The sequence below is a fragment of the Echinops telfairi genome, unplaced genomic scaffold, assembly GCF_000313985.2.
Source record: "Echinops telfairi isolate 266 unplaced genomic scaffold, ASM31398v2 ScPeMD7_7469;HRSCAF=8507_0, whole genome shotgun sequence".
NCBI lineage: Eukaryota > Metazoa > Chordata > Mammalia > Afrosoricida > Tenrecidae > Echinops > Echinops telfairi.
In genome coordinates this window covers 39,432,540-39,460,412 of record NW_022111372.1, presented here as the reverse complement: position 1 = coordinate 39,460,412, position 27,873 = coordinate 39,432,540, and the positions used below count along the sequence as shown (strand labels likewise).

Genomic DNA, 27,873 nt, shown 5'->3' with positions numbered 1-27,873 from the left:
GGGAGCCAACGAGCTACTGTCACTCTACTGACATCCTATCGCCTTCGAACAAAGACCCCTGATTGAGCATCTTGCATGAGGCCCTGAGCATTCGTTCCCGCTCCCCCAGTAAGGTGAGCCAAGGTTAGACCCCTGGTTCTCTGTCGGGGTGGCCTCTCTGTACACGGACCATCACAAGAGGCCCTTTGGGGCTCAATCCTGAGGTGTCAGAGAAACTGCCTTTCCCTGGAACTGTCCTAAGAGCAAGTACCCCGGGGGGTTCCCTCCTCTAGTCCCAAAGCACCCCTACTTGAGTTATAGTTGGTCTTCACCCCTGTCCTTGGACACTCTCCCCACGCCAGTCCACCAACGCTAGTGTGATGTGCCCACTCTTGCCCCCAGAATGCCCCCTATCTCAGCCCCGGGGTATCTGCCCCTCATCCCCTTCTGCCCCCACGCTCACCCAGCCACCCAGGGCCAGGGTATTACACCCCAGCCTTGCCCACAGGCTATGTCTAGCATACCTGGAACTTGTCGGGGTCAGCCCCTCCAGCCTGACCCACAAAGAGGCCGGCACCGGGCTCCAGCTGCAGGCCCCTGGGGGCCCGCTGGAAGGGCAGCCTCTGGACCTCTTCACACTCCACGTAGAGCACCGCCTCGCCACCCTGCACGCCGAGTGCAAAGCGGACCCACTTGTCGGTGAGGGCGGGCAGGTGGAAGCTGGCTGCTGTGCGGGTGTGCCCCGTCCCTGGCTCTGTGTACAGGAGCTGGATCTGCTGGTGCCCCTTCTGCACGTGGGAGAGCTTCACGCCCACTCGGATCTCCGTCTGGCTGGCGTCTGTGATGGCAAACAGCACGCCGGCAGCTTCCGTGGTCGGCTTCAGGTGGAAGAACAGGGAGAAGTCCCGGAAGAAGGGGCTGGGCACATGGTAGCGGGCCACCTGGCCGCTGTTGGCCTCCGGGCCAAAGACGTAGGCGGGGCCGAAGCTGGGGTCCTCGATCTGGGTGATCTGTGGGGGTGGGGGCTCCCCGAGGAGCTGCAGGAGCCCCACCTCCTCCACGCTGGCACCATCTGAAAGAGGAGAGAGGAGGGTGAGGCCGCCGCACCTCAGCGGGACGTGGAGATGGGCAGTGGGGGCAGGGAAGCCAAGGCCCTGGGCACCGCGGGAGACAGGCAGGCAGGGACGCCGGACTGGTTTGCTACGGCTCCCTCTGTGCTGAAGAGCATCACGGGCACCTACACGGGCACCTACCCGGCTGTGCCAGGCCCGGAAGAACTGAAAGGCCACAGGGACCCGCAGTGAAGACAAGGTCCCAGCTGGTGCAGAGGGGAGGGTGGGAAGGGGCCACATAGACACAGCTTCCAGGTAACACCTTCCCCTTCAGAGCACTCCCAGAGGTGGACCAGGGCAAGGAGCTTGCGCACTGGACCACTCAGGGCACCCCCAGCCCGGAACCACATGGAAGCCACCACCCAATGGGAAAAAGCAGAGGAGAGGATGGCGGTGGGCCCAGCTGTCTGCAGTGCCCTCTCCATGTGGAGGCAGTCCCGAGGGAAGCCAAGTTCCTAAGTGCAAATGCGGTGGCCAGCTAGGGCAGCGGTCTTCCCCACAGGGCCCCGCACCCCTGTGGTTTCCATGCTCCGCTGACAGGGTGTCGTGTGGAATCATGGCCGGGTTGCCTGTGTGGGTTGGCTGGGTTTGATCTCTTCCGAGGGGGCTGCTGGCTGGGGGGCTGCTCCCCAGGCTCCAAGAGAGGGGACTTCTCCTGTGGGAGCACTCATCTCCTATCTGGGCACCCCTGGGATGCCACGCAAAACGGTGCAGGCCCAGGGCTATGGGTGGCACTGTGTTTCCACAAAGATACGCTGAGGCGCCAGTCCCTGTCTGTCATCAGGAAGTCAAACCAGAGTAGGGAGGATCCTAAACCTAACCCCTTCTGAGCGGAGTCCCCCCGGACGGGAGAACAGACGTAACCCAGGGAACGCTAAGTGAGGATGTAGCTTTGAGCCACGGAATTCAAGGTTGGCTGGGAGCCACCAGCCTCTCCCTCAGGGCCTCAGATCACAGACTCCCAGCCTCTTGAATGGGTAGACAAGAGGCCTCTGTTCTTTAAAGCCCTGCCTGCGGCCGCGCTCATTGAAAAAGCCCCAGGCCACTCAGATGCCTCCGAGCCAGGAGATTCCCTCTCTTCTAAGCCAGCCAGAATGCACATGCTCGGCAGGGCCCAACCTGGTGCCCAAAACAACCTCTCCTGGAGGGCTTCGCTGCTACTCTAGGACCCTCGGGATCCCACCCGGGCAGGCACATTCTCACAAGGATAGCCATGTGCCCCTGCTCTGAGGTGCTCCAACTTCCCTCTCAGGGAGGCTGGCCAGGTGCAGTTTGACATCAACCCATGGAGAAATGGCCTGGGGCAGGCTGTTCCCCTTCATGGGAACAAGGAGACATTGAAGGACACCTCTGGGAACTGGGAGACCACAGATCACTTTGTATTGACAGCCATGGTGGTGGCTGTCAGGACAAGTGCCTGGGTTCAGAAATGCTTGGTCCCCAAATGTCTGACCCAAGAGGGACAGTCTAAGGCAGCGGTTCTCAACCTGTGGGTTGCGACCCCTTTGGGGGTCAAACGACCCTTTCACAGGGGTTGCCTAGACCATCGGAAAACACATTACAATTTACATTACGATTCGTAACGGCAGCAAAATTAGTTATGAAGTAGCCACAAAATAATGTTATGGTTGGGGGGTCACCACAACATGAAGAACTGTATGAAAGGGCCGCGGCATGAGGAAGGTGGACAACCACTGGTGTAAGGGTCAGAAAACAGGACCATCCAACTCGCCTAAGTGCTAGTGACCTGGTGTCAGGACACAGTCTCTCCTGATCTAAAACATGGACATGCAGCAATTGCCCTGCAGCTAGAACGTTCCAGACTAAATGAGAATGGAGAATACGGCTACTCCCAGCACTCACGTGCCCTCTATGAGGCTCCCCGTGGTTTCCTCCGGGTGGGGGGAGCCCCAATTGCCTCAGCCCCTGTATCACCCTCTCCAGTTTGGGGTTCCATGATGAGAAGATGCCTCCCGCCCCCGACCGTGACTGAGACACCAGTCCAGCCATTCTGGGTCTGACACTGCCCTCTCTCCAGGCACTGTGGGGGAACGGCGACCCTAGCAGTCTGGGCCTTCTGTCAGCCCAGACGGTGCTGAGCACAAAATCCAACGAAACGCGGCTGCTGCTGTCACCAAGCAGCCGGTGGGGCACGGATGCCTGGAGCCCCAGCTAGCTGTCAGCACGGCCACAGCAGGTGTGCATGCCTGTGCCCAGGGGTCTGCTCACCTCTGCTCTCAGCCTGGGCAGAACCACTGCCGCCCTGGCTCCTGGGAAGTCGACAGGGATGGGGTGTGGGCACTGTGGAGCCAACCACCCCTCTCCCCAGGTTGCTGCTTCTCCCAGGGCCCCAATGCCCTACGTGAGAGGGTGGAGTTGGTGGAGACTGGGTTTGTGGTCAACCAGTCCTTGACAACCTCCCCACCACCACCAGCCCCATCTCCCCCTTGCTCCAGCAGCATGACCCACATGCACAGCTGGTGTCATCCCGAAACAGCCGGATTTGGAAGCAGATTTGAGGCAGAGGGTCTGTGAATCCACATTGCAGAAAAATCCCATTATGTCGCAATCACTCAAAAAACGAAAAGTCGCCTTAATGTAGGGACACTGGACAGCTAGGCAGACAGGGCACGAGGCCACACAGGCTTCTAACTACTACCACGGGGCTGTTCTCCTTTGAAAGCCACCCCATCCAGGGCTTACTGTCTGGACGCCCCCTAGCGTCCAGGGGATGCTCACTTGTTCCTGAGCCACGGCCCTGCCCCTCCACGGGACCACACCCCAGCATCCCTTGCCCCTGACTGCTGTGGCCACGGGTGCACACTGCACTCTTTGGACACCACCACCCTACAGATGCTGTGTACATCTGACAACATGACCGTGACTGAGATGCCAGGCCCCGCCCCTGCACCCCGGGGCAGGGCATACTCTTCCTGACACCCATTGCAGTGCTCCCCAGAGTCAGCCCGTCTCCCGCAGGCCAAGACTGCACAAAGCCTTTTCAGGCAAAATCTGACCGCACATCTCTCTGTGATTCCCTGGGGTATTCCAGAGTTCAGACACCCCAATCTGAGAGCAGGACAGAGCGATGGACCTTGCCCAGGATGGTAGAGCCCGCCTGTCTCTCACTACCTCTCCAAGTCTTACCCTTGCCCCAGACCTGGGGCAACACAAGGAAGGGTCCTGGAGACCGACCATCAATGGCTGCCTGTACTATCGTGACTGGCTCAGGTCAGTCAGTGTAGACCAAAGCCCAGGAGGGATCACCTGTGAGGTCACGGTTCCTCTCAGCCAGGGTGTCCTCTTGTGGAGGAGGCCTCCTGGCTATTTGGGCTTCGGTGGTGGGGGAGGGGGAGTTAGTGAAGGAGGTGGTAGTGGTGGTAGTGGTGGTGGAGGAGGACAGAGTTAGTGGAGGAGGTGGTGGTGGTGGTGGAGGAGGAGAGAGGAGTTAGTGTAGGTGGTGGTGGTGGTAATGGTAGAGTAGTGGTAGAATGGTGGAGTTAGTGGAGGAGGTGGTGGTGGTGGAGTTCGTGGAGGAGGAGTTAGTGGAGGAGGTGGTGGTGGTGGCAGAAGCGGGGGAGAGGCTTTGGGGCATCGGGGAGGAAGAAGGGAAGGGAGCCCGGTCAAGTATGGCTGACTGGACAGTGAGTGAGTGCTCCGGCAGGGGCCGGATTATCTCAGAGGCCAGCAACCAGGCGACCAGCACAAAGGATCAGCGGCCGTGGAGCCACGGTTTTCCTGAAGGTCCCCAGCACGGTGGCAGTGCAGTCCCGGCCCAGTGGGTGAGCATCCTGGGAACCTGTCTCCGGGACATAAAGTGAGGACATGGTGCTGGCGCAAAGTCCCCCTGCACAGAATGTACTGAGGATATGAGTTGACACGTGCCTATCTTTCAAGTTCACCAGCGCCTCCTGAGTCGGTGGGCAGGGGCAGAGGGGCTCTGAGGAACAAAGGATTTGCTGTTGTGGTGCAAATGAGAGCAGCTCACAGACATGGCGGCTCTGGGATGGGCATTTGCTCTGGAGCCAGAGCTGGCTGCATGACCACCACTCTCCCACCTCCACAGGGCCAGACCTGCCAGGTGGGGGGCGGGCTGTGGGAGCCCAGGCTGGGCCCCACCCTAGGGGTGGGGAGCCACCACAAAGGCGCAGCTGCAGGGCCAGGGACCAGGATCTCATCACATCCCGCGGAGGCCTGTGCACACTGCTACATGCCCTCCAGGCTGCACTGTGCCCCCGGCTCTCTCCTTGACAGGCTGGTGGTGTATGCCGAGTGGCTGTCGGCAGCAGCGCTCCCCAGCCTCTGCTATGGTTCTCAGCACTCCCAGTGCCGGTAGAACAATGTCTCTGGGGTTATGTGAAAACAGACACCATTGGAAGCCTTTTAGGGGAATCCGCCAGGACTCTCTCTGTTCAGAGACACCAATTCCAAGAGCCCGTGGAATAAGTTGACGACCAATCCAGACAAGGAGGGGCGGGGCGGGAATCTTTCATGTACCATTCAGTGAGAGTGGCCAAATGGGATAGTGTTTCAGCCATCCCCACGCTCAGGAAATTACACTGCAGTGAATTGTGTACAGAGCCTATGCGACACAGACCCAAACGGAAAACGACAAGCCAAGAGACTAAGCATTGTGATAAGGAGGGCCACAGAGATATGAAGAGGCGATAACAGTCCAAGATTGAAGACAGTTCCAACTTGACTGTGGGGATAATCACAGTATTAAATTGTATGATACGTGAATTACAGGTCTTGAAAATGGTTTCCTTAAAAAAAAAAAAGTAGCAACAGCAGCAATCTTATAGGGATGGGTAGAACTGCCCCTGTGGATAGTCAAGACTGTAATTGTTTAGATGAATAGAAAGCCTCCTCTGTCTCCCAAGGAGGGCCCGGAGGTTTCGAACCGCGGACCTTGCGGTTAGCAGCCTAACTCATAACCACCACACCCCCGGGGCTAGTGAAGGATGCCTGCCTTGAGTCATGTGTTCGTTCCTTCAAGAGGGACCTATCTGGGAGCAAGCTGACAACAGTCACTTGAGAGTTTGGATGGGATGCTGAGAGGGAGCAGCGAGCTTATGATGAGAAGGAGGGGAGGGGTCACGTGACTTGAAGGATGCACTCGATGTCGCTGAGTGACCGATGTAGGGATGAGCGGGTTGGTGTGTCTGCTCTCAACAAAAAACAAAAAGTGAAATACATTCCTTTAAAAAAAAAAAATCGGACAAAAGTCAGCACCTATCACAACAGCCCACCATCTGTCTGTGAGCTTGTCACACTGTGGTGGCTGTGATGCTGGGCGCCATGTCCCTGGTATTTCAAATACCAGCAGGGTCACCCAAGGTGGGCAGATTTGGGTAGAATGTCCAGACTAAGAGAGGCTAAGTAGAAAGGCCTGGCGATCTGTTTCTGAAAACGAGCCAGTGAAAATCTCTGAGCGACACGGAAGACTGTCCCATATCATCTGGGAAGATAGGCCCCCTAGGGTGGAAGGTGCCCAAGACCCCAGAGGACAGCACAATGGACCGGGGCCGGCCCAGGACGGTGGAGCTGGTGCAGGACGGGAGACGCTTCCTTCGGTTGACTTTCCTGAGGAAGAGCCAGCAAGCCCCACATGTGCTTACCACAGGCTTCCTTCTGTGGTCCTCGCTGCATCGCAGTGAGCAATTTCCCGTGTGTTCCTCACGCGGAACACTAACAAGTAAGCCTGTGCTTACCTTGCTGACGGAGCACGCCGTGTCCCTGTCCGAGATTTTTACATTGGAAGAGAGGCTTGGATTGTGAAGAAGCAGAACCTTTGATGTAGTGAAAGAATTGTGAAATGGTTCACTACACCTTAGGAAGTAAGCACAAGGAGGCCCGTGCTTACTCGGCTTACTGAGTCACAGGACACCGATGAGAGCCATCTCGGGGAGACGGCTCCTCTAGGCCGAGCGATGATGGGGGAAGAGGATGCAGAGGGTCCGGGCCGCCCCTGAGCCGGGGGCCACCATGGTCACCGCCTTCTTCCTCTCAGAAACCTGGGAGGGAGGGGCCTGGGCTCCATCCCTAGACTGGAGGGGAGGGGTGGGGTGGGCAGAGTGTAGTCTAAGACAACTGGTAAAGGACCCACCAGCAGCCCCCTGCTGAGAGGAGCCCCTAAACACCATGGGGAAGGAAAACCTTGTTGACGGGAAGGAAAACCGGGACAGGGGAGCAGCCAAGGAAAGGGCTTGTGGGAAGCGGGAGGCGGGTGGGGCTTTCATTCTCTTGTCTGTCTGGCTAAGCCCACAATTGTGACCTGACCACACCGACTGCCTCCCCTGCTGTCCTTCACGGACGACGCCCCACCAAGAGCTACACACAGAGCCCTCCCAGGGGGGCTGATGAGAGACCTGTGGGGAGCTTAGCTCCAGAGCTGTAGGCTGTCAGGTGGCCTGAGATAAGAGCCACTCCTTTCCCACTGAGGTGGTCTTGTTCCCTCTGAACCCAAAGTTAAACAGCAGCTCCAGGGGACCGAAGCATTATGAGCAACAGGGACACTTTCCCAAAGTTCTACATTTGATCAAAGGAACCAGAGCTGAACCCCGCAGCCAGGAGGCCTCAGCGCACCAGCCCCGCAGGCTGGCGTGAGAGTGCCCCTCGGGTGACCGAACACATCAACTGTCTGCACCACCTGGGGTTTCCAGAGGGACTCACAGCTGTCCCCTCAGGGACCTGATAGAGGATGAGGCCTCAGGGTGCCACATGGAGAGACCCCTGATTGTGCAGTTGAGTGGAGAGACCCCACCCCCCCACAAGTAGGAAGCCACCCTCTCTGAGTACCCAGGCCAGACCCTGGCCCTACCCATGCCCCTGCTATGCCTCCTGGCACAACTGACCGTCTTGGTGACTGTCCCTGTCTCTGCTCTCGCAGGGTGGGTGCAGCCAGTCACCTGTCCCCCATCCCATCGGGCCTCCCCCATTCAGTAGGCGGCGGGAGGATGAGAAGATACACACACACACACACACACACACACACTCACACACACACAAAACCGCCTAGTGCTCCATCAGTGCCTGTTGTTCTCACGGCAGTTTCTGGGGTGCAGGAAGAGTCTGAGAGAAGGTGGGGGAGGGTGTCGAGGGCAAAGCTCAGAGTGCCCAGTGTGGCCTGCCACTGTGCGTGGGTAGACTGATGCCCTGGGATCTTCTGACGCCCCATCCCTGCACTGCCCATCAGGTGGGGGTCCCCAAGGACCCCCTATGAATGTGGTGGCCCCACTAGTATGGCAGGATGGGTCAGATGCACATGGGATCACGTGCCCAGCAGGGCACAGTGGACAGGGTGGCTCTGGAGGACAAGCAGACCCACTGAGGGGTTGTCCTGGGGCTGCCTCAGAGAATGCCCAGCCGGGGACGAGGGCTCAGCCCGGCAGACAGTCCTGGTACAGGCCTGGAGACCAGGAGTGTATAGCCGGGGTGTTTCACTGGGTGATATCAAGGGGTGGCCAGGGCCATGCTGCCTCTGAGGCTCTAGGAGAGGGCTGACCTCATGGCTACAGGACTGCCTGGCTGCCTTCCTGGTCACACGGCCTGTGCTCTGTGGGCGGGACCCCTGCTTCTCTCTGGGGTGCTGAGCTACTTGATGAGCTCAAAACCCCCAGCTGCTCCTCGGGGGAAAGATGAGGCTTTCTACTCCCATGAAGAGCAAGTCCCTCATCCTGTGACACAGGACAGGCTTCCCTCTAGAGACCCATCACTTGGTCACACCTGCAAAGACTCACTCAGGTCAGGCAAACTTCACAGGTGTCAGGAGTTGGGACACAGTAGGGCTCAGTCTTGGTTTTCGCCCCTCACCTCGTCTGAACAGCCCCTCAGAGCCAGTCAGCGCCCTGGAGCCTTAATTCTGGAGAGCGAGCTGAGCAGATCTGAATGGCTCATTCCCCGGGAGGATGCGGCGACATGAGAGGCACGCAGACCACACCTCTTCCTGAGGAGCAGCTCATCTCCCGCCTCTGATCCGCACTTACAAGGCCTGCCATTGCGCAGGTGCGTGTGGGCAGGAGGTCAGCAGGTGAGGGCTGTGACCAATGAATGAGGAGCTTTTACAGAGGACTGCTGGGACCTCAGAGCACTCCCACCCCCACCCCCACCCCAGGAACCCTCCACGCTGGGAGTGGGTAGGGCAGCAATGAACCGTCACCACAAGAGCAGGACCCCGCCGGGGCTCCGGCTCAATCTGCTGGAGCATAGTGCCCCCCCTGCCCCATCATTGAGTGGGCAGCACTGGTGGGGGAGGGGAGGGGTTCCTAGAGGAAGTGGGGGGAGGGCAGGAGGGCCTGTCCCCCTGCTGACCGACCTTAGCATGCGGTCCCCACTCCCCGTGGGCTCCTTGGTCTCATTTCTTTCTACATGGCCAGCAGCACCCACACTGGGCCCCGGAAGAGTGCTGACCGAAAGCCAGGCAGGTTGACCCTTCTTCTGACCCTCCCCCACCTCTGGTACTTGCACACAGCCCATGCCCATTGACCAGGCCCTCCCCCTCATACCTGCACTCTCCTGGGGAAGCATGAAGCTTTCATCTCAGGGCTGGTGTTTGGGGACCAGGGTTTGTGGCCCCAAAAGTGAGGGTGTACGTGCAGAGAGAGGAGGCTGTTCAGGAGGAGAGCTGGTGCCTGCGGAGGGGCACCCCCTCCCTCAGAGACACATGCCTCTCTGGTTTGGGGCCATGGTGATGTCCAGGCAGACCCAAGGACAGGAGATAGGAGAGCAGGGGACTGTCGTGGGTGCAGCAGATAACCCAGCGACCCCTCCGAGAACTGAGACAGTAGGGGAAAGGGACTGGGGTGCCCTCTTCTTCCTGCCCCCACTCAGGTCCTTGCAGGGACCAGTGGGGGACCTTGGGGAGAAGCAACCTTGAGGGAAGGGTGGAGGAGGGGACAGACCTTGCCTGGCCCCTGCGGGAGGTCAGGCCCAGGCCTTCTCCAGGCCGCAGCTGCCTGCAAGAGTCCCCCAGGCCTCTGCTCAGGACTCAGCCTCCTGGCAGCAGGGGAGATGGCCAATGTGGCCAGAGGTTCGCTCAGAAGTGCTCCTGGCCTCCGGGCCTCCAGGCCAGTTGGGCCAGTGGCTGTGGGAGAAAGGCCTGCCCCACAAAGCCCAGCCTGGGAGAACGGCTGGAACTGGATTCCAGCAGGGCCCCCAAGGCCCTAGCCTGGTAGAACCCCAACCCTCCCCGGGGTCTGAGCTCTACCAGAAATGGGCAACTGCTCTGGCTGGCGGACGATGAGGATGAGGATGGGTCCCTGCCCCCATCTGAAATGCTACCCTTCCAGGCCTGTACTGGGGTCTCAGGGTCCAGGCACCGACTCTAACCTCTCCCTGGACAAGCCCACTGGGCGGTGGCAACCGCATCCCCAGTCTGTCTCTGGTACCCTGCTGAGTGAGCCTCAGGCCTGGGTGGGTAGGGTGGGGCCAGGCCAGCTCAGGGCCTGGCACTCGGCCTTCTTCTTGCTGCATCCCCCTGGCAGGGTGCCCACTTCAGGCTGCCCCCTGCCCCACATGCTGGGGGAGGGGCTGCTGGGTGGCAGAGTGCACAAATGGCCCAGGGCCTGAGCAAGGCCCCTCGCTCCTCCTACCTTCGCTGCACCTGGGTGCTGCCCAGCTGGACACTGGGCCTTGCTGTTCTGCAAGCAACCCTCTTATCCACCCCTGCCCCCAATCCCTGTGCACCTCTCTCTTATGTCCAGAGCCGCCCAATCCTTGGATCCTTCCCTCGCAGCACACCCCAATGGCAGCAGCCTGCCTCGCTGGATTCTGGCTCCCCACACCCACGCCTTATGAGGGGCCCACGTGCGAGGGTCTGCAGGCCATCAGATCCAAGAATTTCCCCCCAAACCTTGGCGCTGCCTCCCCTGCCAGTCTGGCCCTGCCCAGTGCCCACAGGGCCGCTGGAGGGGATCAAGGGTGTTTGTCCACATGGCACACTGTCCACACGGCACACCGCAGTGGGGCAGATCCGCCCCAGGGTCAAGGCCACCAAGTGCAAACAGCTGCTGGGGAGTGGGACAGACTCGCAGCACCTGGGGGAGGGACTACCTCAGGGGGTGGGGCTTCTTTGGGTCCCTGGAAGGTCAGGAACAGAGTCCCTCCTGCATGTGAGCTCTCCCTCCCTCCCCCCTCTCCACAGGCTGTGCGAGTGACCATGCTTGTTTCTCTCTGTGGCTGGGGACACCTGGGGCTGCCTCGGACTGGGCTGAGGACCATGAGATCTAAGATGCCGAGGGAGTCCCTGGCGGTGTTGAAAGCACCTTTGCCCTCAGCTTTTCTGATGAGAGGGGTCCTATCAGCCATCCCCACCTCCTGGAGGGTTCAGAGAGCCCTGAACACACAGGCTGCCTGGCCCCAGCTCAGTGCCGGGCGGGTAGGGGTGCCGAGAGGGTCTCTGAGCCCAAGTTTCGAGTAGCTAAAAGGCGAGGGCGGTCAGCAGGCCGTTACCTTCGGCCGCCCCAATGAACACACAGTACCCATCCTCCTGGGTGGGCAGCGAGGCGCAGGCCACGGGCAGCCTGCCGCCCTCCACGTGGCTCTAGCATGCATCTTCCAGGGCCTCGCAGAACTGGCGGCAGGGTGGTGGGCCAGGCAGAGGGGCGACGCTGCAAGGGGGGGCCAGCAGCAGGCAGAAGAACCACCCCAGGAAGTGGTGGCAGCTGGACTGGAGGAGGCCCCCCCAGGGCAGCACAGCTGCCTGCACCTCCTCCTCGCTCTCATGGCCGAGATGGTTGGGCAGCCAGGCACCGGCAATGCCCAGGGGCCGGCAGGGCTGCAGCGAGGGCGGCAGGGGCCGGCAGTGGCCTTTGGGCTGCCCGGCGGAGGCAAGCGGTTTGGAGGCGTTAGCGAGACCAGGACCGGGAGAATTAGCCACGTGAGAAACCCAATCACCATGGTCCCTGATTAGAGATTCAACTGGAGACCTATCAGCCAGGTGGTCCTTTGGCATGGGGCCGCCCCCGCCACCGGGGTCGTCAAGCAGGAGCCCCCAACCCCTCGGGCCCGAGCGGTCAGCCGATAGGGCGGAGGTGGCAGCGTGAGAAGAACCCATCACCAAGGGGAGCAGTCGAGGGGTGCGACGGGGAGCATCAGGGTGCTTGTGCTGCTGGCTAGGCAGGGTGGCTGTGGGCAGTTCTCCACTGTCCAGTTGCTGGGGCCATCCGGGCAAGCGGGGGGAAGCAGCTCTACCTGGAGACAGGAGGGGCACCGAGGGCTCCCTGAGAGGGGTCCGGGGCCTGTCCGGGGAGGAGAGCAGCTGGGTGGGGCCTGGCTGGATGCTGGGATGGGTCCTCAGGGTGTCCTGTGAGCTGGGGGATGTGCTGCTCAGCCAGCCCCCTGCAGGGCTGCCAGAGGTCTCAGGAAGGGTGAGGCGGTCCTGGGAGGCTTCAGGGGCCAATGTACTTGCCCCGGCGGGGCCCTTGGTGGGGCTGGTATCGCTCCACAGCTGGATGAAACTCCGGATGCCTTCAGCCACATTCAGGATCCTGGCTCCCACACCAGCGATGTTCTCCTCCCGATCGTCCGGGATCACGGGGAGGGCAGAGGGGGTCCCGCCCTGGCCAGTTTCCCGTCCCTCTGGGGGTGGCTCAGGGACAGCGGGGACAGTCACCTGCTCCAGGGGGGCATCCTGGGGCTCCACTTGCGTGGTGGTCTCTGCTATGGGCCGTGCAGGTGTGTAGCTCGGGGGTTCAGAGGCCAGCTTCCTCGAGTTGCCTGAATTGGAAGGCCACAGCCAATCCAGCTGGGCGTGCGCAGCGGCAAGGCAGCAGGTGAGCAGCAGGAGGCTCCGGCGACCATTAGGGTCCGGAGCCATCGGGGCGGCGTGCACACTGCAGGCTGGCGGGCTGTAACTGCGGCCTCGGCCTCCCTTGGCTTGGGGCCGCCCTCCCCGCCCTCCTGGCAGGCCGCCAGCTCCTTATCCAAGCTTCCCAGCACGCCCTCTCCCTGCGGAGCCCGGCCTTCCTGTCACCCACACGGATAGCCAGGCATCAGGCTCCCAACTGAGGTGGCCTCTCAGGCGTGTCCCCCATGACGTGGCCCTCCTCGGCATGTTTAACTCTTTCCTCCCCATGCTTCCCGGAAGCCACTGCAGGCGCACAAAGTGAAGCTGTGAAAGGCATTCAGCCCGCCCCTAACTCCTTGGTCCACTACTGCACCAAAGGCTCTGGGCGGCAACCCCTGCTCACCCGGCATAGGGGCCCTGGGCACTGGCCCCTCTAGACACTCGCTCTGCCCCTCCACTTGGCCTGGCTCGCCCCAGCTTTGAGAGTGGGCCGGGGGATGCCTGGCCTGGAGGTAAACACTAGAACTGAAAGATGCCCCAATGCTTACAATTCAAGTCCTCTGTTGTGACAGCTCCCACGTCTGGGGAGAGGTGCCCAAAACCTTGCATAGGAGAGTGGCCCACAGAAACTGGGTGCCCACTCCACCAACCTCAGGGTACCCAGACCGCTGCCTCTCTCCTCAGTGCTGACCCCGCCCCCCTGCATGCCTGAGGGCCTTCTCTCACCTAACTCTACTCAGACCATGAGCACCTGGCCAAGCACTTGGCCAGCCGGGAGTGTAAACTAATTCTGGGACTCTGGGTAGGGGCATACCTACTTGGTTGGTGTGGGCACTGTGGAGAGAGCGGTCCGGGATGGAGGGAGCGATGTTGCCAAGGACACTAGCCTAGTGGTCATCCCATCCTCACACCTACCCCTCTGCCACTCCCCCCCCCCCACCTCCGTGGGGGCACACAGCAGGTGGGCTTCTACTTGTGGGCTCGTAGTTTCCCAGGGTGCTTTCAGGAAACTCAGTCCCCTATGGCCCCACGGTCCCTAGAACCCAGCTGGGGCAGATATTCTGAGCAGGGACATCTCTGGGCACCCAACCCCTGGCTAGGCGGTCTCCAAGGTCAGCTGTGTGGAAGCTTCGTGGGTGCTTGGTGTCTTCGTGGGGTTCACAGGCAGCTGGGCGAGGGCGAGGGTTTCTCCACTGGGGACTTGCCATGTGGGTCAGAGCGTGTCACGTCAGACTGCTGTCGCCCTCCATGCTTGCCTATGTCTTCCTGTCCTGAAGAAGTGCCCTCCCCCATGCCCAGTACCACCATCCCTGGCTGCTGACTCTGGTGGGGGCAGGACTCGGGGGTGGGGTGGGGTGGGTGGGTGGGGGTATGGTCCCCAGCCTGCAGCAGTAGTCCTCTGGGACCCCCAGGCCTTCTGACATTCCTTTTCCACCACATGGTCAAGTGGAAGCCGGTAAATGGGGAGACTGGACTCCACCCTCCACCCACACCTTGTCACTACCACTGTGGTGCCGGGGCCTGCACCTGCCAGCACCCACCCAGAGCCTTGTCCCCGGACAAAGTGGAAGGCAGGGGGCTGAGGCATAGCCCTCCCAGCAGCCTGGGTGACCTACATCAAGCGGCGGTGGGAAATGGGACAGCAGGGCTCTCCTGAAACTGGAAAGGCCCTCCCCGTCCCTGAGCACCAGCAGTGGGGGAGTTCGGAGACCCCCTAGAAAGTGAGCACCACAGTTATGATCGTGACAGACTCCCTCTTCTCCAGGACACTGCATTCACACTGTGATGATTCCCTCATGGGGTAGGACCCACAGGTGCATGGGGTCTGCTGGATGGGTGACGGGCCCAGCAGGGGCAGTCCCTCCGAGTCATACCAGGTCCCCTTGAGGGCCACTGCCCACCCACCCCTCTCCATGTGAGATGGGCGTGGTCCCTCAGCACCCCCCACCCAACCAGTTCCAGGGTGGCTTTGGGGAGCTGATTCCGACACCCATAGTTATGCATCTCTGAGGACCTCCCAGGCGTGCGTGGCACCCTTGTTCCCCAGGAGGGATGTCCCTGGCGGTGGTTACTCCCTGTTTGTGCCATCAGGCCCAGGCCAGTAGATGTGCCTGTTGGAACCACTGCAGGGGTTCTGTCCCCCTCTGAGGCCCACTGCACGTGGGCCATGAGGACCCTGCTCAGTCTCACAGAGGCCCAGCGACGGAGCCTGGCTTGAACCGGGCAGTCCACACACAGGCTCACGTGCCTGCTCACAGCACATACACCCAGACACCCACGTGGGCACTCCGGCACACACGCAGGCATCTTTGTGCACACATCGACGCACGCACACCAAACCCACTGCCCTCCAGTCGCTGACTCGTGGCCACCCTACAGGGTGGCGGAGCGGTCCCTTGCAGTCCCTGTGGCTGCAGGTCTTTACGGGAGCAGAAAGCCTCGTCTTTTCCCTGAGGAGTGGCAGCCAGTTTCCAACTGTGACTTTGAGGTTAGCGGGCCCCCAGAAGCCTGCACCCCTCAGGCTCCTCATTCTGCACACGTGTGAAGTGTGAGTGTGCATGTGCAGTTAAGGGTGAGTGTGTCCATGCGGTCATACACACATTTGCAGACCCACACGCGCACCCTCACGCACAATTTTCATGACCACGTTCCCAGGGTGTGCTTCGCACAGCAGCTGGCCTTCTGCAAGGATTTCCTAGCAACCCATCTTCTCTGGGTCACCCCCACCCAGGCCTGGGCCTGGCACCTAGGAGGGCAGGTGCTGATGAACCATGCTGGGAGACATGTCCCCAACTCAGTGTGCTGAGAAAGCAATTCCATCCGGAGAATCAGAACTGGTTTGGGAACAGCTGAATGCCGCTGCCTCTCTCTGAGGCCAGGGTCGGGTGGGAGGGGACGCCATGCAAGCAGCTGCGTCTCGGCAGGGCCTCCTTCCCAAAGCTAATCCCCACATTGCTCAGAACACTGTCTAAGAGATGCCGGAGAACAGTCTCTTCTTGGCCAGACAATCTCCTGCCTCTAATGCGATTTCATGCTGAGGATTGTCTCCGGAGACCTCAGGACGGAAGTCCCTGCTCAGACGGCACGTAGGCTTCAGCAGGCATGGTGTGGAGCCCTGGCTCGGGCGGCTGATGGGTTTGTCCACGCCATCCTGCTGGCCCTGGGATCTGCGGGCAGTCAGGGTAGAAATGTTCAGAGACCCTGCACAGCTGGGCGACCACCTGCATCCACTCAACTCAAGGCTCCTGGGCAAAGGAGTGCAGCCAGAAGGAGAGGACCCCCTCCCGGCTTGGACCAGAGCAGGCGCCCCACACCAACACTGTGGTGGAAACAGCTTCGCTCCATTGGATGGGGCGGTCCCAGTGGCTTGAGACCTCGCAGGGAGTAGTGCAGAGGGCTACACTGGGGGTGGGGAGCTCAAGAGCCTGCGGTCACCCCACTCCGACTGTGACGAGAGGGACTGTGTCCCCCACAAAAGATACATGAAGTCCTAACCCCTGAACCTGTGAGCGAGACCTTGTTTTGCAGACAGGGACTTTTTGTGTGTAATCAGTTCACAGGTCAGTAGGTGGGTGCTCAGCCTGTATGGCGGGTGGCTTTGTAACAAAGAGACACAGTGACCGGGCGAATGCTATGTGGCAACAGAGGCAGGGGCAGGAGTGTTGTGTACACAAGCCTAGGAACACGGAGGGTCGCTGGCTGTCACCAAACACACACACAACACGAACTCACTGCCGTGAGTCAATTCCAACTCATAGCGATCCTGTAGAATGGGCTAGAACTGCCCCGGGGGATTTCTGAGACTGTAACTCTTTATAGGAGCAGAAAGCCTCCTCTTTCTTCTGAGGAGCGGCTGGTGGTTTTGAACTGCTGGCTTTGTGGTTAGCAGCCCAACTCGCAGCCACCACGGCACCAGGGCAAAGCTCAAACTCTCCCTCAGAGCCTCAGAAGGAGTCTACATAGGGGCACCTTGGGTGGACTCTGAGCCGCCAGACTGAGTCCCCACCCCCACCCCAGGATGTGGTCCTCGGTCAGGCTGCCCCAGGGATATGGCTGCCCTGGGGACACTCCTGCTTTGGCTCCCTGGTCCCCTTGCTACCCCAGAGCTAGCTCTGGCCATCTGTCATGCCACATCCAGGACATGCCACGGCAGGGCCTCTGGAGCCCCGACAGTAAGTTAGGATCCTTCCACAATTACTGCATGCATTTTCTGGGCACTGGGGGGAAGCCATGTGTCTCTCCGAGTCCTTGGTCATGCTGTGTGCAGGCCAGCAGTCCATCTCTGCGGCCAAGAGACGGAGGAGCACAGAAACCAGTGCCCAGGCACCTGACAGGCAGCAAGCACTCCAGGAGGAGCAGGTATTCAGGGCCAGTTTCACCTGACCACAAATACCAGTGCCAAGAAGAGAGACAGCCTACTACCAGACCTGCCAGATGGGCTGTCTCCAGAGACCCATGGAGGAAGATTTCCTCCCACCGCAGCAAGCCAGCGCCGTGCCAGCAGTTGTCGTGTCTGGAGCAGGGGCTGGAGGAAGTCACTGATTAAGTGACCAAAAGCCAATGGCAGCATGCTTTTTGCTGGGAGCTTCATCCGGCAGACTCCTGTATATCCCTCAATGCCCCATCCTCTGCGCCCACTCTCCTGCTGCACCCAGGTTCAGATCCTACCTTGGTGATCAGCCCTGCTCCTTGGGGCTATGTGAACTTGGTGCTGATCTATATGAAGGGTTCAACTGTTCCATGAATGTAGACCAGTCCTGTTTCGGGGATTGAGTTCCTCCTCCCCACTGCTGCCCTTCCCCCTGCATGTGTGTCTATGCAGATGTGTATGCATGGCCCGGCTGCCCTAGGCAAACGGTCCTCCCAGAATTCCTGGGTGTCTCGGAGGCTGCAGGGCTGGGGGATCACGGCTGCTTTCCAGGTCTCTGCTGACCACCACACGTGTCCCCGGGGAGAGATTTTAGGGCTGTGCCTGCCCTGCCATGTCCCTGCACAGCTTGGCCAATCTCTCCTTGGCTCTTGGGGCTTCCGGTGATACCCCGAACCCACAGCCTTCTAAGGCCCTGGGAGCACTCAGGTTAAGTAGGCTGAGGGGTGTGTGAAGCCCGCCCTCCGTGGCAGCACCAGGGGCTGGTCCACAGGCCAGGCAGCCAGCCACCACTGCCTCAGAGAGGAGCCTGCCCACGAAGCCGTCTGTCTACCTGCCCGCCTAGAGGCCCACCACCCAGACAGACACCCGTCCCTGAGCCCTCGTTCTGTCTCGCTGAGCTGGGATTCCAGAATAATGTGCTCTTTCATTCTCATGTTTAACAAGCACTAGATGCCGACACCCACACGGGAACAGAGACAACGGGCTCTCTTGAGGAAGGGTGAAAGGAGCGGCTTGTGGTGGGGACCACAGCTCCCCCCAGGGAGCCCCGAGGGCAGCACTCAGCATGCTCAACTGTCAGAAGCACCCTCACAGGGTAGCAGGGGTCCCCCCCAGGCCCACCGGGCCCAGCATCCCACCTCAGGGCCCTCCACGTGGCCTCCCAGCATGTCCCAAAGGTAGGGGGGCACCCTGGCCCTGTTCTACCCAGCTCCCCCCTCAGGTCACTCTCCCTGTGAGAAGTGTCTGGCAGGAGCCCCTGGGGTAGGATTTGGCCCTCTCTGGTCTCTCCCAGAAACCAAATGGGCATGGATGTTGTCTCCACCACCTGTCTGCAGAAGGGCCAGGCAGGTGTTCCCAAGCCTCCAAGGAGTGAAATGTGGGAGGCTGGCGTCTGACCCCCACTGCTCTGATGCACCCCACACATGGCCTTGCGTCCAGTAAAGCCCATTCGGCTGGGGACACACGGTTGCCCTTATGGAAGGGAGCCTAACCTCCCTCTCAGTGACGCTGGTGGTGTGGCATGTGCACACGCTCGGCCCCACGCTGGGACTCACGGAGACACTAGAACTGGACACGAGGAGGCGCTGAGGGAAAGGTGCCCCTGGAAAGCCTCGCTGCTCAACCTGCTTCCCACCCGAGGTGGCCGGTGCCGAGGGCAGGGATGACTGGTGGGGGCCAGATTAGAGCCCTGGTGTCTCAGTGGAGAAGGCCCAGTCACCCCAAGCCCAGGCCCAGCCTGGAGTCAAATGAGAGCCCTGCACACAAGCCCAGACACCAGGATACCTGTGTCGCTGCAACACTCTGACTAATGTTTAACCCCAGGGTCAGGGCGGTCTCTTTCAGACTCTGTCCTTGAGGTATAACTTAAACCCACTGCCCCATGTGGGGAGAGAGCTGAGTGGAGCATGTCCTCTTGTCTCCGTGACCCCTGAGGCCTTTGCAAGCACACAGCTCACCCCAGATGTGTCCCCAGCCCCCCACTGGCTCTGCGAGAAGCATGGCTGTCTAACTGCCCCTCTGCACCCCTCCGTTTTGACAGCCCACCTAAAGACCCTTTAGCCCCTACCTAACTGCCAGTTGTCACTCTCTGCTTACTTAGCTCAGGTGGTAGCTCCTAGGACTCTCAGCACTTGTCCAATGGGCCTCCCTGCACAGCTCTGTCCAGCCACCTGCCCTGATGGAGACCACCTGAGGAAAGGTGGTCACAGTCAAGGCAACCCAAGACCAGGGAGCCAACCCTAGAGCCCACCTCTCCAGGAAGCCTCATCTGATATACGGTGTTTGCCAGGCCGGTCACCTCTGCAGGTGGCCATCCCAGCCCTGCGTAGCTGGCTCTACCCAAAGGCCATCTCTCAAGGTCCCCAGCCCCAAAGGAGGCCACCGGAAGCAGGGCCTGGTCTCCGATGCTCTGGTGCCAGCCCATAGACATCGCGGGTTGCATCCCACAGCAAGAGCCTTCCTCGGATGCCAACATTCCCCCAGAGCTGTCAAGTCGATGGTCATCCATCCAGGCCGGGGCTGGCCTCGATACCTTCATCCCAGACAGGAGTCCCTCCTCCCCCATGGGAAGCCCAGAGTTCAAGGTGACGATTATTAATAAGACGAGCCTAAGATAGGTTGGCCTGGGTGAAGAGGGCTTGTGCAATCTATACGCCTTTTCTTAAATAATCTCACGCAAAGTGACCCTTCTTGGTCCACCGGCACTTCTTCCCTCTCTCGATAGGCTTTTAATAAGGACTTTATATACAGCCACGTTGGATGGAGATCAGTACGCCATGTCCAAATCCAACTGCCTTATGATCCTGCGGTCCCTCTGCTCTAAAGGAATCAAGGACATGACACGAACAGACATGCACACCCCTACGTCTCCTGCGGCCCTTTCCATCATAGCAAGATGATGGAAACAACCCCACACTCCCGCAGTAGCGGAATGGATAAACCAGCTCCGGTACAGCCACACCAGGGAATAGTCCAGCCACAGAGAACAGCAACGACGATGGCTCTACCCACCACTGCAAGACACGGGCAAACTGGAGCACACCGCGCTTGGCCAAGTTAGTCCCTCTTAGAACGATAACTACGTAATGACACCATTGTTATAAAGAGGGTTCTCTGTAGGAGAACACCCTCGTTCTGAGGAGACCCCCGGGGACGGGGGCAAGGGCAGGGGGAGGGTAGAGATGGGAAATGATGGAGGAAAAATAATAAACAAAAAAGAAAGAAAGATTTTACAGAATCAACTGTGTCCACCGCTCACGCAGTCCCTGGATGGCCCAAAGAGTCCGTCGGGGTGCAAGCATCCCGGTGGAGCTACAATCTATGCCAAGGGCGGGTGTTCAAGACCCCTCATCGGTGGTTGGGAAGAAAGGCCTGGCAACCTGCTTCCAGAAAATCGTGACCCTGAAAACCCTCCGGGCCCAGCTCTGCTGGGACGCACGCCTGTTGGGGCCAACTGGACAGTAGCTGGGTGGGTTTGTCCACCTCCCCTTTCACGGGAACTACAGGCATTGCCCACAGCAGCACACTGTCTCCCCACAAGCCTCCACACTTCGTGGAAAGCCATCAAATATCAGTTGTTTCTCATCCCCAGGGGGTGGCCAGGATTCTCAGTGCGGATGCTCTATGCTAAGGGAAGTATTTAAAAGTTGTGTCCCGGAGGACGGTCACTAGCTGCAGCACCTACAGCCACACAGCCCCGACGTCCAAGGAGAGAGGGGACTGAGTGCATGACGGTCCACCCAGTTTATGGCATGAAACGCTGGAGGTTACTGGAGGATAAGCCCCAAACCACACTCACTGCCGAGTCCATGTGGACTCCTAGTGACCCCCTCGGGTTCCCGAGACGGTCTCTGCATCACGGAGTAGAAAAGCCCCGTCTTTCTCCCACGGAGGTGCTCGAACTGCCGGCCATGGGGATCCAAGCCCAATGTGTAACCACTACACCACCAGGGCTCGCTCAGGTTCTGGACATAAGGCGGAGGATAAAAGCATCTCCCTCACTCCAGCAGGTGTCCCCGGGGACCCCCTGGACTCTAGGAAGATGGCTGTGAATGTCCCAGGAGGTGTGCATTCCAGGACAGGGAAAGGCCAAGATGCGAGGTGCTAGGTCAGGTCCAGGAGAGACCACACCCCAAACAAACCCAGCCTTGCAAAGGGCATTGTGGGGACATTGAGAGCCCTGGAGACACACTGGGCTGGGATCTCCAGGGTCAGCAGTTCGGGGGGGAAGACGAGCTGTCTACTCCCACAAAGAGTGACAGTCTCAGGAGCCACAGGGGCAGCTCTACTCCTACAGGGTCACCCTGAGTCGGCATGGACGTGATGACTGGGAGTTTGGCTTGCTTTTGACATTAGAGAGCCGGCCAGAAAGATTGTGAACTCTCTCGTGTGAGGAGACAAAGGCCCTCTGGGGGAACATCCTCGTTTTGAGGGGACCCACGTGGACATGACCGGACCATGCGACTCACTCCAGCAAGAAAAAATACACATGTGTATGCATGGACAGGGACATGCGTGCAGATGGACGCGCACGGGAACACAGGGCATGGGTATGTGTACACATACACTAGAGCCATGCATGTGCAGAGCCGTAGGTACGTAGATGTGTGTGCATGGGCATGAGGGTGCACAGTGTACGTGGGTGTGTGTATGCACGGCTATGTGTGTATCTGCAGATGTGTGCACACGCATGCCAGATGGCCATGTGCAGGGACGGGAGAGCCGGGAGTGCGTGGGGGAGGTGTGGTAAAATGCTAACAATCGGCTGATTGAGGAGACAGATAGATACATGCGTGCATTTTCTGTCGGTTTAAAACATTCCGATCCAGGAAGATTTGGACGGAAAACAGAGGTATTCTTGGAACATTTCACCTCCGGAAAGGCAGGTGATTCAGCAGGGGTGGGAGGAACTGCTTTCCAGGCACTAATCCACGTTCCCCAGGGCACCCTGTGGGTGTCATTCCTGCTGAGCCTTCAAAACCACCTGGCAGGGAGCCCGAGGGCCCGCGAGAGGCGTGCAGTGCAGCCAGTCTCCTCCCTGCTCTGCGGTGTGCACTGACACTGGGGCCAGCTGGACGGCCCTCCGCGGGCCTGGGACCCATGCCCCTCTCACTGGACATTGTCCTTTAATGTCCCTTACACCCACCGGCCAATCCAAACTGCCCTCTGGGAGTCACAACAGGGGTCTTGCAAGGCCCACCTTGAAATAAGTCAGATATTTTTAGACCAAAAACTCCCGTAAGAACCACGGAGGTCCTCCTACTTCTGTTCTCTGTTCATCCTCAAAGTTGTTTGAAACGGGCGTGCTGGGCGCCCGAGGCCCCCGTGGTGCTCACAGTGAACAAGCTGGCTGCAGACTGGTTGAAATCCACCCAGAGGCACCTGAGAAGGGTTGGCTTCTAGAAGAGCAGCCGCTGAGACCCCAGGGCGGCACAGTTCTCCCATGCCATGCCCAGGGTCCCCGAAGATCAGCGCCGGCTCGGTGGTACTGGCACGGGCAGGGCTAAGCCCCTGGAGATTTCTTATGAACAATGAAGTCAGCTGGGGTCCGGATAAGAGACTGCATTTGGGGCGTTGGTGGGTTTGGGGAGCATTGCCACCTTAGCACCAACTTCCCATCTGCAAACATGCCTGGCCTCTCCCACAATCCTTCAACAATAGTGCTTTTCTGTTTTCGGAGTCTACGTTTCGTACCTCTTTTATAACATTCATCCCCAAGTGTCTAATTCTTCCTTAGGCTGTTGTGAACGGGGTCGATCACTCTCTCCGTTGCTCATTGCAGGTGCCTACTGATGAAAGTCCTCTTTGTCCCAGTCAAAGGCAAAAGCCACTGCTATCGAGTTGATTGTGACTCGCAGCATGGACAGGCCAGAGCAGAATTGCCCCTTAGGGCTTACAAGATTGTAACTCTTCACAACAGCAGACAGCCTCCTCAGAGCACAGAGCAGGTAATGGGGATGACCAACTCCCCCCGGCCCTGCCCCATCCCCTGGGGTTAGTGGGCCAGGGAACCCACCTGGCCAGCTTAATGTTACTTTATTTGTAAACTTTTTATTGTGAAGTGGTTGAAGGTTCATGAAACGGATCAGTTCTCCCTTCAACAATTCATACCCTTTTTGTTTCGTCTCATTGATTGCAATACTCGCAATGAAACACATCACTTCCTCCTGGTTTCTTGGTCGACTGCTTCCTCCCTGTGTTTCTGGTTCCCGTACCTCCTACTGTCCTAACCCTGCTGGACTTTGTCTTTGGGTAAGTGCTGTCCTTTGGATCTCAAATGATTGATTATTCTGAGGCGTGCCTACCTTATTCTTGTTACTGTTCTTATAGACGCGCCTACCTAGGGTCACCGTGAGTCACCATCACTCAATGGCCATAAGCTTGGTTTGGTTTATTATTGGGCTTAAAGGAGCCCTGTGGATGTTATTGGTCATCTGTCGTTCAAATCCAAGACAGATGAGGCCGTCTAACCTGGAGAGTTACAAAGCTCTGGAAACCCTAGATAGAGTTGTGATGCTTTGCAACTGACTTGATAGCATTGGGCTGTTGTTGGCTTTTTTTGGCTGAAAATTGAGCCATGGGATGAGGTCGTTCCTAGACCTCAAGGGTGACTAAGGGTCATACAGGGGTTGCACCAATAGGGATCCTTGCTTTTTGTACATGGACCTTGATGAACTCATGTACCGGTTACAATTGTGTGTGTGTGTGTGGTTAGTGGCTTCCTCGGGATTTTACAGAAATGAAATCATTTCATCTATGGCTACTCACTGCCCCTGAGGGTTTATGAGACCACGACTCTACAGGAGCAGACACCCATCTTTCTCCAGAGGAGCAGCTGGTGGTTTCAAACTGCGGTCCTTGCCAATTGTAGTTGAATGCGTAGCCACGCCATCACGAGGGCTCCCTGTGTACGGATCATTTTATTACTTCCTTTCTAGCCCTTTATTGCTTCTTCTTGCTGAATTCCCCGGGCTAGAAGTTCCAGCACAGTGTTAAATAGACGTGCTGGGCACCGGAAAGCTTGTTTTGTGTTTGTCTGTGGGGAGAAAGCATCCAGTCTTCCACCATTGAGGATGGCATCAGCTGTAAGTGCGCTATGGATGGCGTCTAAATTGAGGGCGTGCCCTTTTATTGCTAGTCTGTTGGGTGTTTTTATCATGAAAAGGTGTTGGATATCATCCAGTGTCGTGTCTGCGTCTGTTGAGACAGGGCATACGTGATCTTTGCTTTTTCATTGTATTGACATGATGTATCAAAAATGCCCCTGCTGAGGCTCCTTTGCTGAACAGAAGGTCAGCAGTTTGGACATCAGCACTTCTGCAGGAGACGAGACATGCTGCTCAGCTCTTGTACAGACTGTAATCTGGGACACTCTGGGGACAGTTCTACTCCGTCCCATAGTTACACGGACTTAAAAGTGCCATCAACGACATGATGCCTTACATTAATTGACTTCTCATGTCAAGCCAACCTTGCATCCCTGGTAAGTTTCACCTGGTCATGGTGTGTGATTCTTCTTAACTGTGGCTCGATTCATTGGCTAGTATTTTGGTGAGTTTATTTTGGTGAGTTCTGCACCTGAGTTCTTTTTAAAAAAAATCATTTTATTAGGGGCTCGTACAATTCTTATCACAATCCATACATACATCCATTATGTCAAGCACATTTGTACATTTGTTGCCCTCATCATTCTCAAAGCATTTGCTTTCTACTTGAGCCCTTAATATCAGCGCCCCATTTTCCCCTTCCCTCCCCATGCCCCCCTCCCTCATGAACCCTTCATAATTCATAAATCATTATTATTTTGTCATATCTTACACTGTCTGATGTCTCCCTTCACCCATTTCTCTGTTGTCCATCCCTCAGGGAGGAGGTTACATGTAGATTCTTGTAATCTGTTCCCCCTTTCTACCCTACTTTCCTCCACCCTCCAGGTATCACCACTTTCACCACTGGTCCTGAAGGGATCATCTGTCCTGGATTCTCTGTGTTTCCAGTTTCTATCTGTGCCAGTGTACATCCTCTGGTCTAGCTGGATTGGTAAGGTAGAATTGGGATCATGATAGTGGTGGCAGGAAGCCTTTAAGAACTTGAGGAAAGTTGTATGTTTCATTGTTGCTACCCTGCACCCTGACTGGCTTGTCTCCTCCCCGAGACCCTTCTGTAAGGGGGTGTCTAGTTGCCTACCGATGGGCTTTGAGTCTCCACTCTGCACTCACCCTCATTTACAATGATATGATTTTTTGTTCTTTTACATCTGAGTTCTTAAGGGACACTGATCTATAGTTTCCTCCCTTGGGATCTCTTCACCTGGGTTTGGTATGAGAGTGATACTGGCCTCATGAAATGAATTGGGAAGTGTTTCCTCCTCTTATGTTTGTTGGAAGAGTTTGTGAAAATTTAGTATTAATCCTCCTTTAAATGTCAGAATTCATCAGTGACACCATCTGAGGCTGGTCCTTTTTTATGTTGGGACTTGTTTTGTTGTTGTTGTTTTATGAATTCACGTTCTTTGCTTGTTAGAAGTCTATTCACGTTATTTCTTCGTAAGTCAGTTTCAGAGGTTTGCGTTTTTCTAGGAATCTATCCGCTTCATTTAAGTTATCCAGATTCTGGGCATACACATGTTTAGGTGGAACTCACACTTCCTGATGTGAAAATTAACTACAAAGGAAACAACAGGAATAAAAATAATGTGGTGTGGCACAAAGACAGAGATAAAGGTCAATAAAGTCTCACTGTGCGGCCAGAAATGTGTCAACTGATTTTGACACGGGGGCCATGCCCCCCTCTCAACGGGGGAAGACTGACCAACGCCGCGCTGGGTGACTGGAGAGCTGTGTGCAAAGGAACCACGCTGCGCCTCTCACTCGTGCCATTAAAAGAACGAAGTAAAATGACTCAAATAAGTTAGAAACCCAAATGGCAGAGCTGAAACTATAATATTATTAGGGTAAAAAGCAATATAAGGGTAATTTTGTGGGGGCGTCTTTTCACTGCTGACCCAGCTGATAACCAGTGGAGCAGTTTTGTTGTGCTTGTGTGTGGGGAGTGGCCTTTTTATCATGAAATTTAACGTACTCAGGGAAAGGATGCAAAACACGGAGGTAGAGCTCGACCCATTTTTACGAAGTTAGTGCCCAGAGGTAAAGCTTCATGATCCTGGATTTGCAAAATACCCTTCATCTAGTAACAAGCTCGCAAGCAACAACACGAAACCCATCGCTTGGAAAGGCATCTGGGTGGCGAAGGGCGCTCCAGCAAGGGCAACAGCAAGCGCGGTGGGAGGAAGGTCACTGGCGCCGCCGCCCGCCCACCGGCCACCTGGCCCGAGGGGCGCGTCTAGTGAAACATTCACCAGGCTGCTGGGCCTGCAGTCACTGCCTGCGGTGCACTGGCCCTCTCTACGGAGCCAGTGAGGGCACTTACGGGGCTTGGGTGGTCGTCACATAAAGGCTCACACAAAGGAAATTAATGTTGGACCACAGGTTTTCCCGTTGAGTCTCCCGGGGACCTGTGAGGGAGACGCCAGCCAACCTGGACAACGTCACACTCTGAAGGCGAAGGGGTTCAAATGACAGCTTCCCCAGACCTCCCCTCCACACCCACCCCCGCCGCACCGGGAACTGTTTGGATCCACAGTGAGAAGTGACCGAGAAGATCAAAGTAGATGGCGGACAGTGGGTCTTGAAGCCTGACATCCATCTTGTCGCAATTCCAGTGGTGGCTGTGGGTCTGGGCAGGCGTGGGAGAGCCGCACCGCCCGAGCTAGATTGGGGGGGGCAGGGCCTGGGGAGCGCAGAGACCTTGTACAGCCTTTTGAGCCAGCGCATCGCCGTCTGGTGTGTGAGGGTTCCCTGGGTTGTTGGTTAACTAGATTTTGTTTTTTTATGTCAGGCTTCAAGGCAGGGTTCCCACGAAGCTCAACAACAGACTCAAAGCCAAGGCAAGAGCTGAGCAGAGGGGGCTCCGTGCCCCCTGGAACACGAGGGGGTGGCCCCAGGGGGCAAGAGGGCAACCAGCCGCTGGGGTCAATGGTGCCACATGGAGGACCCAGGAACTGGGGAGCGCCGGGACATGAGGACTGGGGAGGACCAGGGGAGTTCTCTTTGGGGTCGCACTAAGCCTTGGCACTCCCGGGAATAGCTTGACCAAAACCCCAGGTCGGAGAGCTCCCCAGGTATGCCCTCAGGCCTAGTCCTGCCAAACGCCAAGGCTCTGCCCGCTAGTCCTGCCAAACGCCAAGGCTCTCCCGCTCCCCACTTCCCTTCCCTCCCGGGAGCGGGCGGGGCACTGGAGTGTGGGAGGTGCAGCATGTGCCCTGTCTGCTCACTGCGGGGCATGTTTGCCGTCCTCCTGCTTTGGTCAGCCGCTGCGCTGGCGTGACCTGCAGGCCGCCAAGAAGCATGTGTCCACACCGTGCTGTCTGCTCAAGGCCTGGCTTGGCTCCGAAGAACCTTCCCCTTTGTAGGCTCAGACCCTGGACCAAGCAGGTATGGGCAGAGGTGGCTCCTGGGGACCATGTCCCCTGGTCACGGGTGGTCACCATGGAGGCAGGGCAGCAAGGTGCCCTTCAAGGGCCTGGGGTCATGGTGTGGTGGATGAGAACAGAGCCAGCGATTCTG

At 58.0% G+C, this 27,873-nt stretch overlaps 1 protein-coding gene across 2 annotated transcripts in view; it reads right to left on the bottom strand.

The window, feature by feature from the left end:
• COL18A1 (collagen type XVIII alpha 1 chain) overlaps nucleotides 1-27,873 on the bottom strand; it is a 104,766-nt gene that overhangs the window by 43,187 nt on the left and 33,706 nt on the right. Inside the window, exons 1-2 of one of the 2 annotated variants that reach the window (XM_045284594.1) lie at nucleotides 12,285-12,926; nucleotides 504-1,051 (exon numbers count right to left, since the gene is read on the bottom strand). In XM_045284594.1, the coding sequence (XP_045140529.1) occupies nucleotides 504-1,051; nucleotides 12,285-12,909 (1,173 nt within the window). In that variant the 5' untranslated portion in view covers nucleotides 12,910-12,926. Of the gene's footprint in view, nucleotides 1-503; nucleotides 1,052-12,284; nucleotides 12,927-27,873 lie in introns of those variants that run through there. The other variant, XM_045284595.1, reaches the window with a different exon arrangement.